The sequence below is a fragment of the Maniola hyperantus genome, chromosome 18 (assembly GCF_902806685.2).
Source record: "Maniola hyperantus chromosome 18, iAphHyp1.2, whole genome shotgun sequence".
Lineage (NCBI taxonomy): Eukaryota > Metazoa > Arthropoda > Insecta > Lepidoptera > Nymphalidae > Maniola > Maniola hyperantus.
Window position 1 is genome coordinate 7,878,066 of NC_048553.1, and position 19,488 is coordinate 7,897,553.

General features: G+C 38.6%; 1 protein-coding gene across 9 annotated transcripts in view; it reads right to left on the minus strand.

The window, feature by feature from the left end:
* The window catches only part of LOC117990456 (serine/threonine-protein phosphatase 2A 56 kDa regulatory subunit gamma isoform-like), a 65,953-nt gene that overhangs the window by 11,757 nt on the left and 34,708 nt on the right, over positions 1-19,488 (minus strand). For all 9 annotated transcript variants that reach the window (XR_011237795.1, XM_069504536.1, XM_069504535.1 and 6 more), the window contains 7 exons: positions 16,845-17,044; positions 14,081-14,284; positions 8,266-8,396; positions 6,145-6,262; positions 5,311-5,423; positions 4,598-4,760; positions 3,738-3,967 (listed from right to left, as the gene is read on the minus strand). Coding sequence is in view for 8 of the 9 variants with exons in the window: in XM_069504536.1 (XP_069360637.1) it covers positions 3,738-3,967; positions 4,598-4,760; positions 5,311-5,423; positions 6,145-6,262; positions 8,266-8,396; positions 14,081-14,284; positions 16,845-17,044 (1,159 nt within the window). In the remaining variant the exon portion in view is untranslated. The remainder of the gene's footprint in view (positions 1-3,737; positions 3,968-4,597; positions 4,761-5,310; positions 5,424-6,144; positions 6,263-8,265; positions 8,397-14,080; positions 14,285-16,844; positions 17,045-19,488) is intronic.

Below are 19,488 nucleotides of genomic sequence, written 5' to 3' on the forward strand. Positions count from 1 at the left end.
AATCAAAGAGTTCCCACAGGATTTTAAAAACCTAAATCCACGCAGACGAAGTCGCGGGCATCCTCTGGTTTTCCATATAACAGAAATTTTGATACCTCTAAAGTCTAAACCTACAGTACGCGACAGGTTGAAAAAATGGTAATCGGGGAGGGAACGCCTCGTATACCCGCACAGCTCCTGCGCTAACCAGGTGCAGTCGTGCGCCTTATGACGTGCGGGTGTACGGCGCGTCCCCTTGCCATATCCCGATTACCCTCTCAACCTGTCGCAGGCTATATATAGTAAGTGCACCTTATACAATGAGAAAACCAATTCAAAGCCTAGTAAGTCGCTGTGACCATTTTAAAAACATAACCCATGATCTAAAATCCAAATCAAAACAGTAAAGACGTTTAATAATGCATTAAAAGTAAGAATAGGAAAGGCAATAAGCTCTATAGTACGCGAGATGAATGATGAAAAAATGACAGATGGAAATCGGGGTATAAGGCCCGCATACCCGCACAGCCCCCACGCTAACCCGGTGCGTGATAGCGCGGGTGACGTCCCCACCCCGATTGCCATCTCGACCTGTCACGTACTATAGGTACATGTTAAATGTTTGCAAGGAAAATACTTTGCATACAATAATGTTTTTTCTGCATTATTTAACAAAGTCTAACTACTAGAAAATGTACTGAAAATACTTAGTCTTAAAATAAAATAAATTAAATTATCTCCCTGCGATCTCGTCTGATGTCGTTTACAGGGTTTGGATTTTAGGCAGCCGAAATGTCACTGTTGACGCTATCAGAAGACCTAAAGCTTACGCTAGAACACAGAACTGTCATAATTCGTGTTCACTTAACCTAACGTCTCTCAGAGGGCTGAGAGGCAATAAATATTTTTCTTATAATCCATACTAATAGTATAAATGCGAAAGTGTGTCTGTCTGTCTGTCTGCTAGCTTGTCACGGCCCAACAGTTTAACCGATTTTGATGAAATTTAGTACAGAGTCAGCTTATATCCCAGAGAAGGCTACTTAGGCTACTTTTTATCTCGCAAGAGTTCCCAGGGGATTTTAAAAAACCCAAATCCACGCGGACGAAGTCGCGGGCATCATCTAGTTTTAAATATCAATTTAATTTGAAATAGCCTTAATAATTATTATTAAGGCTTCAAGTTAACAGGTTATGCCAGATGCTTTCAAATTTTTTTTTTCAAAATTGAAGAAGAAGAAGAAAGGCATAATCATCATCATCATCATCATCATCAACCGACAGACGTCCACTGTTGGACATAGGTCTCTAATAAGGTCTTCCTCATGGCACAGTCTTTCACCGCCTGAATCGAGCGGCTCCCTGTAACTCGTTTGATTCGTCTGTCCACCTAGAGGGGGTCTTCTAACGCTGCGCTTTCAGGTGCGAGGTCGCCATTCCAGTACCTTGGGAATTGGGATCGTATTTTGTAAATATATATTGGCTTTTCGAATTACGAGCGCTCATTGCCACTTGAAATGAAATGAAATTAAATGAAATGAAATTCAAATATGGATCTGACACATAGGTATAATACTTACTTAGAAAATATTACTGTCTGTCAACATAATCTATGACAACCTCACAACTAGTACGTAATACTACGATAATTTTAAAATAAATTTGAGTAGTGAGCAGGCTTCATTTTGAGATAAATAAATCCCTATTTTATTATTCAACCATTACCAGTACATATAAACACAACTTTCATTCAAAATAATAAGTTTATAGCGTAATTTTACGAAGAAATGGATGCGCACAGCTCCGCCCGCCATGAAAGCCAAAAGGCTACTGACAGGATTTAGCGCCTGCAAGAAAATGAATAATTTCCGTTCGTTTTAGATTATTTAAGAAATGAAATACATTTAGTTTAAAACCAATAATTTAAAATGATAAGATAACCTAAACATATTGTTTTGTGATGGTTTGAATTTAACACGTTTAGCCGTTAAAGAAAAAAACAACAAAACAAGTAGATCATAGCAATGTTTTCAACATCAATTCTTCAAAAAACGGGATAATTTGAACAAATGTGATATAGGTCATTATGATCTTCACAAATTGAAGTTTTTTATTACATGTATTTAATAGCTATTAATGCTTTAGGAAAGAAAATCTTTTTCTTCAAATTTACAGCATTTTCGCGATTTGACACTTCCTTTCCCCTTAAGTATCTTATCTATGAGTAAACTAAAACGAAACTTTAATTTTTTCTTGGCGTATCATTTGCATCACACGTGATCAATACGTCACACATCATAACAGGGAATACTAAAACAAAGCCAACAACATCTCATAAACTTTTAAACCATAATATCATCTTCCTTGGAAAATTACACTGAGGCGTATCAATTCATTTTCGTGTGCCATAGCAAAATTACAAACATTATAGCTAAAATAAGTTGTTGGAACTAAACTACGTATGTACTTCCGATATTTGCCTAATCTGAAAACCTAAAATGGAAGTGGAACCTAAAAATAAAATGATATGAAACATTCTTTTACCACAGATTGAGGACAGAGGGCTGGAGGCACTTTTCGACCTATTCAACTTGTGCTTTCATTCGAATGACGAAAAGCTCTTTATATGTAGATGTTTGCCACGTCATGTCCGTAATATTAAGAGCCCGCTTCATCGAAGCGACAACTCGTTGGCGGTTGCAGCCTAAAATAGTGCTGTTTCCACGACGGAAACAACGTTATTTGTGCGTGTCACCTTTTCCCTCTAACCGCAACTTAGCCAAGGAGAGGCCGTGTAAATGAATTTTGCTGAAGATACAAGATTTTTTTTAGTCAAAACAAAAAGTGAGAATTGCAAGTCGACGTTTGGAATTACGCCTATTTTTGGAAAAAGAAAACATTTTTTTTAACACAAGCTAAAGACAATTGAAATGATAATTAAGGGAAGTGTGACATGAAGTTGTTAATTTTCCTATTTTCTAGTTTCTTATATAGTTTATTTACGCACGAAGTCGTCTCAAAATTTACCCTAAAATACAATAACGAGATAAATACAATTTTACTATATTAATTGTTTTCGGGCATAGATAATGGAGAGATAAATCGATATAGGGCTTAGTTATAGATCTAGAACAACAAATAATATAACCTTTGAATGGAGAAGCGCGTAAGAACGGTCAGCTAAACAACATATAGTGTCTTATGCATACTTATGAAACTCATTAGGCATGGTCGACTAGTCGCCCGGCAACTCAGTCGACGGCGACCGTTAGAATCTGTAATTTATATGGAAGTCACCGTATGCGTAACGCACGCAGTCGCCGCAACTTCGTGCGTGTAGGAACGGAAACTTGCATATAAATTACAGATCCTAACGGTCGCTGACTCGAGCTTGAGTTGCCGGGCGACTAGTCAACCGTGCGTAATAGGTCTTAGCCTATTACTTTAGTTACTTGGAAAGCGTTTGCACGCGCTTGTGTGTGTTAAGTGATAAAATATAGTGATAGCCTCGTAGTAAAAACGACATATTTTGAAAATGGACATCATTTTCGTGATCGACAGTAATAAACAATATTATTTAGCCTCAATAGCTCAACCGGTATAGGAGTGGACTGAAAACCGAAAGGTCGCCGGTTCAAACCCCGCCCGTTGCACTATTGTCGTACCTACTCCTAGCACAAGCCTGACGCTTAATTGGAGAGGAAGTGGAATATTAGTCATTTAACATGGCTAATAATCTTTAAAAAAAATATACTCACTTCTGTTTCTCTTGCTTGTACTGCTGCGTGCACTCGTCGAAGAGCTTCTGGTTCATCTCCATGAAGAGTTTGAGCGCGTTGTACACCAGGCCGTGGATGGTCTTGTTCCAGTGGCTCTTGGTGTTGCGGTACAGGGACGGGAACATGATGGGCAGGATGTGCGTCGCGTTGTCCGATATTAGGGACATTATGTACTCGTTGTTCCAGTAGTATAACGCTCGCTCTGCCACCTGGACGACAATGTCATTTCATATGGACTTTTTTATTTTATTTTATTATTTACAAATTGTTGACTCCAGCTTAAACCACGTGGGTTTATAATTTATATGCTGGAGTCTATTATATATAAATTTCTGAAGACTATACACAAAACCGACCTAACATTCAACAGAAACACAGTCAGAGTTCTTTTTGTTTTTTTCTGTCATATTCTTTTACTAGCTGATGCCCGCGACTTCATACGCGTGGAATTCGATTTTTTAAAAATCCCGTGGAACTCTGTGATTTTCCGGGATAAAAAGTAGCCTATGTCACGCTCCAGGTCTTTATCTATACCCATGCAAAAAATCACGTCAATCCGTTGCACTGCGACGTGATTGAAGGACAAACCAACAAACAAACACACTTTCGCATTTATATAAGGGTACGAATTTGGTCCATTACATAAAGATAAAATAAAACACAAGATGCGTGATGTGTGGTACCAAAATGAGACTCCACTCAGCATTTCCTTTGGAAGAATATATCTGTAGTGGTAGGGCAGCCTAAGGCTCTTAACCTAGTTTTATCCTCAAATAAATGTTAACGTCACTCTTTGACTTATGCATTTTAATAATAACTAGGCTAACTGAATTAGATACCTGAAAGTGCGGACTAGAGACGCACTGAGCGAGTTGTCTAAACAGTGGGTCCATGACCTTCTGGAACTCGGCAGGCTCGATGACGTCCAGAATTTCCTCCATCTCGTTGAGGAACATGACCTCTTTAGGCGAGTGGGTCTTCGGCCAGTACTTTAATAGTGCCCTGTGAGATTTATTTTGACGCAATATAATATCGGTTTTAGTCTATAGTATCAGTAGTAGGTTTGTATATGGTGATAGCGTAGTTGTTAACACGTCCGCCTCCAATTCGGAGGTCGGGGGTTCGATCCCGGGCACGCACCTCAAATTTTTTAGTTATGTGCTTTTAAAAATAATTAAATATTACTTGTTTTAACGATGAAAGAAAACATCGCGAGGAAATCTGTGGTGTGTGGTCGGTCATAGTTCACCACGTTGGCCAAGTGCGGATTGGCAGACTTCACGCACCTTTGAGAACATTATGGTGAACTCTCAAGCATGCAGGTTTCCTAACGATATTTTCCATCACCATTAAAGCGAGTAATATTTAATTTATTATACTTCGAAAGTTAGAGGTGCATGCCCGGGATCGAACCCCCGATCTCCCGAATAGGAGGCGGACGTCGTAACCACTAACTAGGCTATCACGGCTGTCACGGCGGTCAAGTGTGTGCCTATTATAGGGAATTATAGAATACAAAATAGCGCGGGTTACAGAGTTATCTGTTGCTCACCTGATGACGGGCTGTGTGAGCGAAGGGTCTTTCTCCAGAAACTGCACCACGCAGTAGGCGAGCTGAGGGTGGTACACCGACAGAGATTTCGCCTTGTGCAGCGGCAGCAGCACCTGTTTTGTTGCAATAAAGCTTTATACTTCTACTACCGGGGCACAACAGCTATACAACACTCCTGCACAATCACTGTATAGCCTGACCAGGAATATAAAAAACTTGCACTGGGGGCACCACTAGTATTGGTCACTATGTACAGTGCGACAAGGCTATCTTGGAGCGTAGCGAAAATCAGAACTAACGCTGCCGTCAAGTGTCCCCTTTGTTCTTGTTTGAATATTCTAAGCCTTTGTTCTCCAACAGCGCCCCCCTGTCAATGTCCTTCAAGTGCTAAGAGAGCCTTGTCGCTCTTGTACATTTTATTTCCACGGGATCTCCGCAATATGGCGAGGTATTTTATTTTTCTGGTGAGGCTTTAATAGTAGATAATGTCCGTGACTTATTCTACATAGATTTAGGATATACAACAGAAGAAAAACAACCTACGACGTACCAGGCTCTATGATCTACGACTTTTGCCTTTCAAAACTTACGGCGCCTTCAAATTTACACACCCCCGATCACCAAGCTTAGGCAGTTGCTTAGCATAAAAGTCGGCCCACGCCCGTTTGGTACCCTCATTCCGCAAATTGTCTTGATTACGTGACGTTTGAGTAACCAATCACAACAAAGCATTCTCCCCTGTCCCCCGCCAACATTTTACGATTTTGTTTTCATGCAAAACCTTGTATGTATATGCGTATTCTTGAGGTTGGATTCTCTGTGTTAAAAAGTCACCTTAAGTAGAAATAACTTGTGTTCCTCCTTGAGCGGCAGCGCGAAACCGTTAATGATAGAACCTAGAATCTCCAATAGCTCCGCGATACCGTTATGGTGTTCTGTCTCATATATAAACCTGCAACAAATATTAGCGTTTAAATTATCGTGAGTGATATAACGTCGACTAAATACGTGAGTAAAGCCGGGTTCTTCTACATTTATACTATAAAAAATCTATTATTATTTATAATATATAGATATTTTACAAAAACAAGAACAAACAAGACTGCTATGACCACGTATACTTTACGCTGTGTCTAAACACTTGAGATTTTGTACATTCATCAAGTTACTTTAGGCCTCCTCCTTCGCTGAGTACTGAGTGCCAGTTGAACAAACTGATTATATAGAGCCTAAATAGCTAAAGTTAAAGGAGCGGACTGAAATCCGAAAGGTCGGTAGTTCAAACCACATTACAATGTAGTTCAAACTCTACTTGTCGCACTAAATTGTCGTACCTACTTCTAGTACAAACTTTAAGCTTAGTTAGAGGGGGATACTAGTCATGATAAACATGGCTAATATCCTTTATTAAAATTCCGGGGTAAAAATTATCACCACTATAATATTATCATTATCTTACAAATGCAAACCGACCATCAAAAAGCGAATTTTTTTACCTACTCTGAATAAACGTTTTGACTTTTGACTTTAAAAACCTTTCACTTTTCTTAGCAGAGGATTAGTCGTTCGGGTATGTAGATGTTACGACCGTAGGCCAGTCAGATATCAAGAGTCAAATATCAAGTCTGTCGTTTCACTGTATGTATTCACGCTGTGATACTTGTATGAGTAGGCTATGAACAGTAATGTCGCATTAGCGTTTGTCACGAAACTTGGCCATTAAATCATACAATCATAGTGATTTCTAAATGGCCGGTAATCATGTCAATAATTGAGTATGTTATTTGTGGGGAAAAATTCAAGGTTTCACTATACATATTTTCTTCAACAGTTAGGTACTTGAAGGTGGATTTAGGTTTTCAAAAGCCCGTGGGAACTCATTGATTTTTCAAGATATAAAGGCCTATATGTGACTCCAGGTCTTTAACTATACCCACGCAGAAAATCAAATCGGCCCGTTGCTTCATTGCGAGGACAAACTAACAAACAATCTGATGCCCGCTACTTCATGCTCGTGGATTTAGGGTTTTTAAATATCCCGTGGGAACTCTTTGATATTCCGGGATTAAAGTTTCATTAAAATCGGTTGAACGGATGGGCCGTGAAAAGCTAGCAGACAGACAGACACACTTTCGCATTTATAATATTATTAGTATGGATATGAGTAGTGATATTTGGCTTGGACAGATAAAGCGCGAGGGGCAACACCAAGTCATTATAGACAAGCAACTAATCGCCCCTAATCGTAAATTAATAAATTTTTAATCTATTATTATCAATTTATCATTTATTATATTAGGTAGCAAACATGGTGCCAAACCAAGCGGCAACCTCGCATCAGATGTATTTTATATCAGATTGCATTACCAATGTTGTCCAAAAAATATATAGTGTATACATGCGTGAAATCAAATGGATTCGCATTCTAAGCGCATACGCTTTGCATTTTATAACTACATCTCAGAGCAAGTTCTTAGACATATCGTGCGGTTATAGGTTACCAAGATTTCACTATTTATTGAAGAGGCGCTGAAGTGGAAGATCTTTTTTAAAAAAATGTTTTTTACTTGTTTAATAGTTATCAGTTGGGACGTTGGGACGAAATCGTGCCGAAATGCTACATGACTTGGTGCTAAGATGTTTCTTAGGTTAGTTACAAAAAATCAGTCTGACTTGCACCTGAATGGTTCCATACCATAGTACTTATAAGAAATAACAAAGTTTTTTTTTTTTTTTAATTTTTATGGTGGCCATATTGTAATTTTTATTATTTTTATTTGTTGCTATAACGGCAATAGGCAATAGACATTAAGTGAAAATTTCAACTCTCTACCTATTACGGTTCACGAGATATCAGCCCGCTGACAGACGGACGGACGGACAGCGGAGGCTTAGTAATAGGGTCCCGTTGGCATCTTTCGGGTACGGAAACCTAAGGAATGTGGGATAACTTACCTATAGAATACATTATTAATTTGTTTCCTTATGTAGGCGCGTAAGACTAAGAATTTCCCGTATATTCTGTGAAGTGTCGTCTTTAGGAAGTCCCGTTCTCGCGGGTCCTCTGTGTCGAATAACTCTAGTAGCTGTGAACAAAAGAAGAAAACCGTTAAACAGCATTATCATCAACCCATCGCCGGTCAACTACTGAATACGGGTTTCCTCTCAGAATGAGATGGATTTGGTCAGGGTCCACCACACTGAAAAAATAAATAAAAAAATATGACTTGTAATTCCCGGTTCTAGGCTAATTAAAGTTAGCAATTCATTTATTGGCAATTGTGTACGTTTGTATAATAAAGTTTTCATAAAACGAAAACTTATTGAAAAATCCTATTACAATGTAAAGGATTATTTATTTAAATGATAAGAAAGCTTGGCAATGAGTTGCTTAACAGTTTTGATAGTTCTAATTAGTTTAAGTGATTTTGTGAAGTGGTGATAAAAAGAATACCCGGCTGAGTTCTTAGTGGGCTCTTCTCAGACCTGGGCGCGTATGGAACCCTCGTAGCTTTAGTTTTAAGGTAATCATAATTAAATTATTATCTTACAAATCACAATAAACAATTGACAATCAATGAGTGTACAGTGTTACGTATTTTGAATAAATCATTTGACTTTGACTTTGATTGGCCCAGTGCTATTGTTACAGTTATTGTTGTCGTATTCAAACACAATTTTATAGTAATATTGTGTAGGTGGTAGATATTTTAAACGTATCAACTCTCAAATCAATGACGTTCGGAGACCGTGCCAAACAGTTCATTGACATAAACACATTACAAACAAACAATGAAACATTTGAAACGATTTACAAAGTGCTCAAATAATTCTTAGTAGGTATGCAAATCATTTTTGTAAAATCTTTATTTGTATAATCTTTATATTCATCCAAGTCTTTACATTTGAAATCGAGAAACTGGCTGACTGCCATACCTACAGGTCAAATCGCAGGGTCTTCAAATAAACAATTATTGTTAGGAAATATGTCTACGAGAGCGTCTCGATGGAGGCCTAAGGAATGGTACCCCCCAAAGCGGAGAAGGGCAGAGAATAATATTGTGTGTAACAGACCCATCTGATTCTTAATAGATTACGTGACAAAATTATCATGTCATCTTCCGAAAATCTGATAGGTAGATCAATTGGACATATCTCCGCTCCGCTGAGCTTAAGTGGATACCGGTATCCACTTAAACTCAGCTTAACTTAGCACCGGGCCTAACTTGTTTTGTTACAAATCAGATCTCAAGATGCCGAAAAGCCTAAAGAAATCAAAAGTTTAGACATTACTCAATGTCCAACTCCAATCACAAGCGATTGCCAACCGTTCCAATCGCGAGCAATTTCCTTAATGGTTGTAGTGAAATTAGCATTCGCGATACTTATCTACGAAGTAGGGGACAAGGACGTGGACCTAGCGGTTCCCCCGCTAATGAATGACGCACTGTGGGTGTGTCTGACGAAATTCCATTACGTTATAGGCTTGAGTATACATATATAGCGCGCGTTGGAATCGTGTCCAATGCATATTCGGGATTCGGCAAATGATTCGAGTTCGGGCTTTCACGATAGTTCAGAATTCAGCAAATGATTTGGCTACACTGTTCGAGATACGGCGAATGTTCCTCCGTGTGGTGTATCATAAATTCCAGAAAACAGAAAAACAAGAGTTCCCGCGGGATTTTTAAAAAACCTATATTTGCGCCAACCATCCGGGTTAGCGCGAACGTGCGGAATGATACGATAGCCACAAATCATTTGCTGCTGAGACCTAATAGAGGACCTAAACCATTAGTGATTCGTCCGCAAGTTCGCGGAGCTAAATGACTGATGAGATGATGTTGGGAAGCGCGGACCATATAGATCGACCTGATCATTAACAGCGCTTGTCGGTAAGTACGGTACGGTGAATTCAGAGTTCATGAATTCGGAAATCTCTTATCATCACCGGTGTGCCGTTTTTTTTGCCGTGTGCCAACGCAAAAGGAGTTCAAGAAAGAAGAATCGGGGTTTGACTTTGACTTACAAGGGAAGAATTTGACTTGGCATCTATAGTACGCGACAAGACGAGATGGCAATCGGGGTATGAAGCAGGAGCACCACACCCGCATGTCACCCGCGCTATCCCGCGCCGGGTTAGCCCGGGGGCTGTGCGGGAGTGCGGGGCGTCCCCACCCCGATCGCCATCTCGACCTTAGGACAATTATTTATTTTAAGGGACCCGCCGCTGCTAGATAAAAGCGGCGCAGCAGAAGACCGCGGCGCGGGCGCGGCGTGTTGAAACTACAAGAGGCGTCTAGCAGGGAACGTTTATCGGTTACCGATGATAACCAGTTTTTACCCGTGACTGGGTTGGGTGATCGCGATTCGTCCAAGTGATATCTAGGTTAATAATCAAAAAACAACTCAAGAATGTATTGCAAATAACACAATCTTGGATGTATCTTGGATGTTGGCGCCCAACAAATCTTGGCAGTTCACCAATTTATTGTCAATCTGCATTTTTGTTTAAAATAAGGTAGCCTACAATTATAATAACCATAGTATTTTTAAATACTAGCCGAATTGAAGAAAACACATCACACTAAGGAATTCAGTAGCGTAAAGTCGGGTTAATAGTGAAGCCATCATTGCTCAAGGGGTCATTTCAAGGAGCGGGCTGAGAAAGATCAGCATTTTTCAGACAACCAATTTTTTTTGGAGGAATTCTAGTTTGAACCCACAAACTCCATACACTTAAGCCTGCTTAATATTCTTCAACAAACATTAACCAGTCCAGAGTTACCATACAAAATGATTTATGAAAACATGAGCTTATAGCCATCTATAACCACTACCCTACATCGCTATCGCCATGGGGCGGTAGTGGGTAGGTGCACAAATAAAAAATACATAAAGGGGTGCTGCGTTCTATCATTCACACTACGGTCAAGGGCGGGCGGGCGGTCGTGACGTGTGAACAAACGTACCATCACTTCCTATGTTTATTCTTCGGCAAAAAGCTACTCGGCCCATACAGGGGTGATGCTATAATTTCCGACGCTCCTTTCAGCCAAATTTCAAGATCACATACACTTAAGGCTATATACACAGACCGTCTGAGCAGATTCTAAAACAAAGCACGACGGAAACTGCATTACTACATCTCTATGAATGGATGCATTAGCGTGTATGATTTGTCATACAAAGACAAGCAGCAAAAGAGGAGCAAAGAATTGTATGAAGCACTTCAAACTGTAACTCGTGACGCTGACGACGCGCACTTTGCAGTATGAGCACCTTCATAAAAATCTTTTTACATATTACGATTTCTAGGGACAGATAAATAACATGGCGCGTTCTTATCATGAGGCGTATGGCCTTATTTGGATGATTGATCTTAAGTTCTTTTAATCTACATAAGATGCCTTCACGCCAATCGTCTCTTTCAAGGGCTTTCGGGTCTTTAGAAGCGTCGGAGATCAAACCGTAAATAGGAATGTGACATCACACTTGAAGTAATATAACATAGTACATTAAATAGTAAGCTTACTATAGTAGTTATAATTAAAATATTGCAGTATATGATAATGACTTCCAGCACATAAGCCGTATGTGTGATTTCAGCTGGAGTCAATAATTCAAATCTAATCTAAATCAGCCTGTGCTGCCCACGTCTGGGCAAAGGCCTCCCTCCGATCCTTCCACAATTTCCTTTTTCGTGCCTCTTCAGGACAACTGTAAAGTTATCTAATTCATCACGCCAACGTCGCCTCGGTCGACCACGCCGGCGTTGATAATTCTGGGGCGTCCAAAAAGAAGCAGATTTTGCCCATAACTCATCTGGCATACGGCACACATGACCTGCCCAGTCCCATTTGAGTAGAGCGGCTGCAAGGCCAACGTCAGCTACTCGAGTTTTGGAACGTATAGCTTGTAAAAAAAATTATAAAAAATTTGAATAAATAAATAAACAAAATGAAATAAAAAAGTACTGATGTGTTGACGGATTATTGACGTCTTGTTTTACTTATATTCTTTGTTGAATTTCAATTTCCCCCATAGTGTCTTTTTAATCTAACGCGAGCGCTACTCCTTGCTGTGTAGCTTGATGCTTCGTCGATCATAAAAATATGAGTACTATGTATAGGTAGGTATTGATTTTATTAGGCAAGCAACGCGCGGGGAAGTCCGTGTTGATATAATTATTATATGCCTGCCTGTTACATACTTTGCCGGATATAAATTACACGTGCTGTTTTGGAACGGGGGCGCTATGATCATTTCAGTACGTGGCAGAGAGTAATGTACAGTACGCGGCCGTTAGAATGACATTTCAGCTTTGTAGATCGTTGTCTCTGTCATTGAAACCGACAAAACGTCATATAGGTAAGAGTGACAGAGACAACGCTAATACTAACTGTATGAACTGAAACCGATATGCTTCTGACACAATACGACACGGTAGTGTATTTCTCGCTTTACTTTAGGCAGAGTACTACACGAATTAAATATTACAGAAGCCTTTGACAGTGTTTAAAAATAGACTTTATAAAATATTAATAAATATGAATTACTATGACGTTAAGGACTACGTAACGGATAAGGATATTTTAAATTATTAACAACTAGCTGATCCCCGCGGCTTCGCCCGCGTAGATTTAGGTTTTTAAAGATCCCGTATAGCCTATGTCACTCAGGAATAATGTAGCTTTCTACTGGTGAAAGAATTTTTAAAATCGGTTCAGTAGTTCTAAAGATTACCCCCTACAAACAAACTTAACGACATTACCTATATTTTAATTTCGCCATAACTTCAAAACCAAACGTCCAATTTTAATCATTCAAAGACCAAATATTATCTCCATAAACTGTTCTTAGTGATGAAATCATTTATTTTGATAAGGATTAATAGCATGAGTAAAATAAACGCGTTTAAATGTAGTCCAAAAAAAATTCAAGATTTTTAAATAAAAAAATGGTTGCTGTGCCTCACTCGACATAGATGGGTATAGTGTGTCGCGGACTTTTTTGTAGATATTTATAAGATCTACAATTAATTAGAACATTTTATGGTTCTATCTTTTATAGTTTAGGCAGCGTACGCAAAATAAGTAACTTTTCTGGTTGATTTTTTACACCTTGTGTCCGAAAAACCCAAATATCTTACGGAACCCTATTTTTTTCCAAAATAAAATATAGCCTATGTTACTCGTGGATAATGTAGCTTTCGAATGGTGAAAGAATTTTTAAAATCGGTCCAGTAGTTTTTGAGCCTATTCAGTACAAACAAACAAACAAACAAACAAACAAACAAACAAACAAACAAACAAACAAACAAAGTTTTCCTCTTTATAATATTAGTGTAGATAACTGATTTGGACTTTTATTATGTTGACATTTTATTCATTACCATTATTTTATGTTTTGCTTGTGAGAAGTCTAAATGCAGTCTAAAGCGCGGAAATGCAGCCAGTATTCTTGGCACCATTCCACGCGGTCATGATTTATATAGTAATTAGATAAGGCTAGCTTTAAGTTTTATTGTATTAAAAAAAAAAAAAAAAAAAAAAAAAAAAAAAAAAAAAAAAAAAGAAGTCTATGTATAACTTATATATTAATCTAAGCTCAATTTTATGTTTTTAATTTAAGGTAATATTCAAACACCAGTTACAATGGTAAAATGTATAAGGCTCAACAGACATTGTTCCAACCTATTGTACCTGCATTTTTTTGAATAAAACATTTATTCATTCATTCATACAATTATTATATAAGCCCAACTAACCTGCATAACGAATTTCTGATCGATATATTTCTTGGCAATGTTGGGCTGAAAGTCAGGCGATTCCAGTAGTCTGAGGAACAGCTCGTAGACCAGCTGGAGGTGCGGCCAGGCGGCTTCTAGCGTTGGCTCATCCTCCTCTGGATCGAACTCTGCACCATTTGGGTTTGAAGATGGCGGCAATGTTCGGAATAAGTTGATCGCGAACTGTGAAAAGACAATACAAACTATTGAAGACATGATATAAGAAAGAAGATTGTTATAAATATTAGAAATCATGTTATAAATATTAAAATTTGTAATGAGTTAAATACTATGGCCATAATTAATAGAGCGCATTAAATATAATATGAAGGAAACATTTGATTGAATGAAGAATATTGCAACCTAAACCTTATGTGATTCATTCAATCAAATGTTGTTGACAATACACATCCCTAAATTGCATATCTATTTAAAGTAACTTACTTACTAAGCTTGCTAATCGTTAAAATTACTAATATTATTTATCAAAGTAGTATTACATATATTTGTTTGTTAACATAATAATGACTTTAATTAAGATACTTTGCAAACGAATCTTAAGGAATGAACGAAGGTAACATCACTTCATTTCGATTAATATCTGAGTTCATTCATGTTAAACGATATAAAAAGCCGTGTGGCCTAATAGGCAAGTAGTTCTGTAATGAAAATCGACAAATAAACTTGTGAAATCGTTTTCGAGTTATTTTTCCTTCGTGGGCACCTTACATAAATACTAAATTGTAAATGTCTGTTAGCTTTTCACGGCTCATCTGTTTAACCGATTTTGTCATTTGCTTGCACTCCGGGGCTATTATAGCCTATAGACATAAATAGCCTATATCCCGGGGATATAGGCTATTTTTGTCCTGGGAAATCAAAGAGTTCCCACGGACTTCTTAAACAACCACGTGGATAAAGTCGCATACAATTTGGTACAGAGATAGCTAGCACCCTAGGGCCTAGAGACGGGCATAGGATTCTTTTTATGCCGGAAAATTAAAAAGTTCGGACGGGATTTTTTGACAACCTAAATCGCGGGCATCATCTAGTTACGCATAAAACCAAAGCTTTTGAAGCTAAGGATGAAGCGCGCATACCTTGTACATTAATGAGCTGAAAAGCTCTATTCAAATGTAAAGCATGTTGAATGAGTCTGCTTATTTATTTTTAGTCTCAATGTTAGGCAAACAGTTCGTGGGTACGGGATGTAGGTTAAAGCCAATGTCATTTTAGAGTGCAGATGCACTTCGTGGTATTCCAGCTATCTGTGCAACAATCCGAATAATTTAGGACACACCTGTGACCGTACGGTATGCAATTTACGGTAAAACACTTTTTGTAGTGGCTCTCGACAGCTGAAGTCTGTCGGGGTACGGGCCTCGAGGCCGAGACTCTTTGCCCGGGTGTTTCCTGTGTAGCTTGGCTACCTGGACTATTTCTTTCAGCTCTTTTAAAATACACTAAGGAAATTCTAGGGCGAGTTCTTTAAAGTCTTATATAGATCACCCTGTTCATGCCCTCCCAAGGATTATTATAAAACTGACGGAGAAACATTGGAGTTACCATTTAAAAAAACCGGCCAAGTGCGAGTCAGGCTCGCGCAATGAGGGTTCCGTACTACAGTCGTATTTTTTCGACATTTTGCACGATAATTCAAAAACTAGGATGCATAAAAATAAATAAAAATCTGTTTTAGAATGTACAGGTGAATACCTTTCATATGATACCCCACTTGATATAGTCACTCACTTCGAAAGTTGAAAATACTAATTATTAGTTCATGACCACAATTTTTTTTTTGTGTGATATAACCCAAAACTCGCGGTTTTCAGATTTTTCCCCAAATGTCAGCTATAAGATCTACCTACCTGCCAAATTTCATGATTCTAGGTCAACGGGAAGTACCCTGTAGGTTTCTTGACAGACAGACAGACAGACAGACAACAAAGTGATCCTATAAGGGTTCGGTTTTTCCTTTTGAGGTACGGAACCCTAAAAACCGGCCAAGTGGTAATGGTAATCGTAACATAACTTTATCATGCAACTGAATCTAGATATTAAAATTAACTAGCCATTAGTTACCGGTGGATTTGTTTTAGGGATAGGTATGTCGAGTCAGTCAAAGACTAATGATCAACATGCACTATTGTTTCAAAGCTATCTTACCTTGAAATTATTTTGGGACTATGAATTGTTCCGAAATGTATGTGACATACGTTTGTATGTAAATTATGTTTGCATGTCGAAGGAACACGACCTTATTACTATTACCATTTTAGAATTTCATAAATCATTGAAAAGTTGGTAACCTTTACCTTTAGATTTATGTGGAAAGTCGGAAAGCTCGGTTTTGTCAATGGTTTATTACTTTTGTTTAATTTTTAGGGTTCCGTACCTCAAGAGGAAAAAACGAACCATTATAGGATCACGTCTTCGTTGTCTGTCTGTCAAGGAACCTATAGGGTACTTCCCGTGGACCTAGAATACCTTGTAGGTCTTATAGAACCGTAGGGGGAAAAATCCGAAAAGCGTGAATTTGTGATTACATCACAAAAAAAATGTGTTCATGAAGAAATAGTTAGTATTTTCAACTTAGAAAGTACGATTAATAAACCAAGTGGGGCTTCATATAATTATATGAAAGGGCTTTACCTGTATATTCTAAAAAAGATTTTTATTTATTTTATGCATGGTTCCAGCGCAATAGCAATTTGCGGGTCTTATACCAAAGAACCCTCACCATATTGACCGCCTCCGGGTAAATAGCTTCGGTGATGACCCCCCGCTGCGAGGTCACGTACTCGACCATCTCGAGCAGTGCAGCCCTTTTGACCTCCTTCCATTTGAGGTCCGACAGCGGCTCGTCCGCGAAGTCGAACAGCAGACAGCATTGCCGAAGCTTTTGTACAAACAACTGTTCTCTTTCAGCTGCCGGTGCATCTGAAAAAAAAATATTTTTATTAGTCCGCGTAGACTACACAAATTTCAAACCCATATTTCACCTATATAAGTAAGAAATTTATACATTACTAGCTGATGCTCGCGACTTCGTCCGCGTGAATTTAGGGTTTTAAAATTCCGTGGGAACTATTTGATTTTCCGCGATAAAATGTAGCTAGCCTTAGTCACTCTGCAAGACCCTTGCAAAAAATCACGTAGATCTGGTGTTCCGTTTGGACGTAATTGAAGGACAAACCAACAAACTAACACACTTTCGCATTTATAATATTGGTAGTGACTATAACTTTTTTTAATAGACTAGCGCTTGGCTACAATCAGACTTGCTGGCAAGTGATGATGGATCCCAAGATAGAGCGCGCTTGCCTAGAAGCCATCTACTCTTGACTTGAATGCACCTACCCTTATTTAAAGTGGCGGGGAAAACTGACGCCGGAAGGGCATTCTATATCCAGCGGTTCAAATTAGGAACGAGGAAGCAAATAGCTTTGTCCATAGAATTTCGATTTTAGATAAGCTGGTATTCTTGTACTACCCACTGGCCAAATTACAGTTTTACATGTTTACAAGTTTTCACCAATGCAATGAAATAATCGCAAGTCTAGTATTTGGAGATATTAGCAGGGTCAAGGGCAAACTGGTATCAATAAAAAAGGCTGTATTGCAATCGCAGTAAGTAATACAAAACGAGTAAATCAAGTTCATCGAACCTTCTGCAACGCGGGCGAAGTCGCGACTATTTTCTACAACTCTATAAAATGCCAACATAAAGGCACAACACCACTACAGTTCTACGTTCTTTACTAACGGAGCGTGTGACATGGTATCAGCTGATACCTTCCTTCCTTCCTTCCTTCCTTGAGTTAGACTATGGAGCAGCAACTTTCACCCACATACGGGCTCTCGAGCCCACAGAATTAGAATAGAAATAGAAGTGGTAAAAGATCGTGAGCTTTTTGCTGCGCAGATGTCTAGCGAGACATCAGTGCACATTGTTTTAAAAACAGATGTACGTTTTATAGTTTTGGATTCTATAGTTATGTGCCTCCGGATTATTTTTGTAGATATGAGTGAGTAGCTAAAAATCGGCGAGACGCTACTGTCCAGGTATTAAAGAAATTAAATGATATTTCTCCCTATCCCTCATTTATTTATCATCCCTCCTGACAATACTCCGCTCGAGCTCCTCTAGAGTCTAGATGTTAATGGGAAAGTTGGATTCGGCAATTCTAGAACAATTTATAAAAGTGCTCGTTCGGTGAATTTTGAAATTAGTGAGTAGACATTTATTTTATTAAAATAAAGTACCTAATATGTTACTGACTTAGTTTTTAAGCGTTTACTAACCAAATAGGCTTCTTGGTTGCCCGAAGGAATTAATTCTTTCATTTATCCATACTAATATTATAAATGCGAAAGTGTGTCTTGTCTGTCTGTCTGCTAGCTTTTCACGGCTCAACCGTTCAACCGATAGAGAATCTAAGAATAACCTCCGTATATAATAAGAAAATAACATTGTCTAACTAATCTCATACATAAATATTACCTCATGTCAATTGTAAACCAGTAAAGCAAACAATGTACCTATGTAATATATTATACTCATAGCTTCTTGTACTGTAGAAGATTCTACATACATATAAGAAATCTTTAATAGTAAAAACTTAGTGTAAGTTTGTTTGCTTATTTATGTAACAGGTAAACTCGCAACTACTGGACTGATTCCAAAATATCTTTCTCTATTAGAAACAGAAAGCTTCGGATATACAAGTTTAAGGTTCTCCGGGGCGCAACGCACACCGGCCGCGGCAGATTGGCGTCGACTATACAGTGATTTTTTTACCCAAAAAGTGACATCCTCTATTTATTGCATTACTAGCTTATTCCCACGACTTTGTCCGCGTGGACTACATAAATTTCAAACCCTCATTTTATCACCTTAGGGGTTCCGTTTTGAAATAATCCTTTCTTAGCGGTCTATGTCATAATAGCTACCTGCATGCCAAAATTCAGGTTGATCCGTCCAGTAAATTGAGCTGTGCGTTGATAGATATACTAATATTATAAATGCGAAAGTGTGTCTGTCTGTCTGTCTGCTAGCTTTTCACGGCTCAACCGACTTTGACGAAATTTGGTACAAAAATAGCTTGCATCCCGGAGGAAGGAAGGAAGGAAGGACATAGGCTACTTTTTATCCTGTAAAGTTGAAGAGTTTCCACAAGATTTTAAAAACCTAAATCCACGCGGACGAAGTCACGGGCATCATCTAGTTTTATATATATTTAGATGATACTGAGCATTTTCTTGCAAATGTAAGCCATGCAGGTGGGAGTGGGTGCGTTCTGCAGGGCGGCCAGCGTGTAGAACAAACTTTTTGTATTTACAAGAAATTGGAAGGAAGACGCGCGGACGCGTCCTAATCGAGA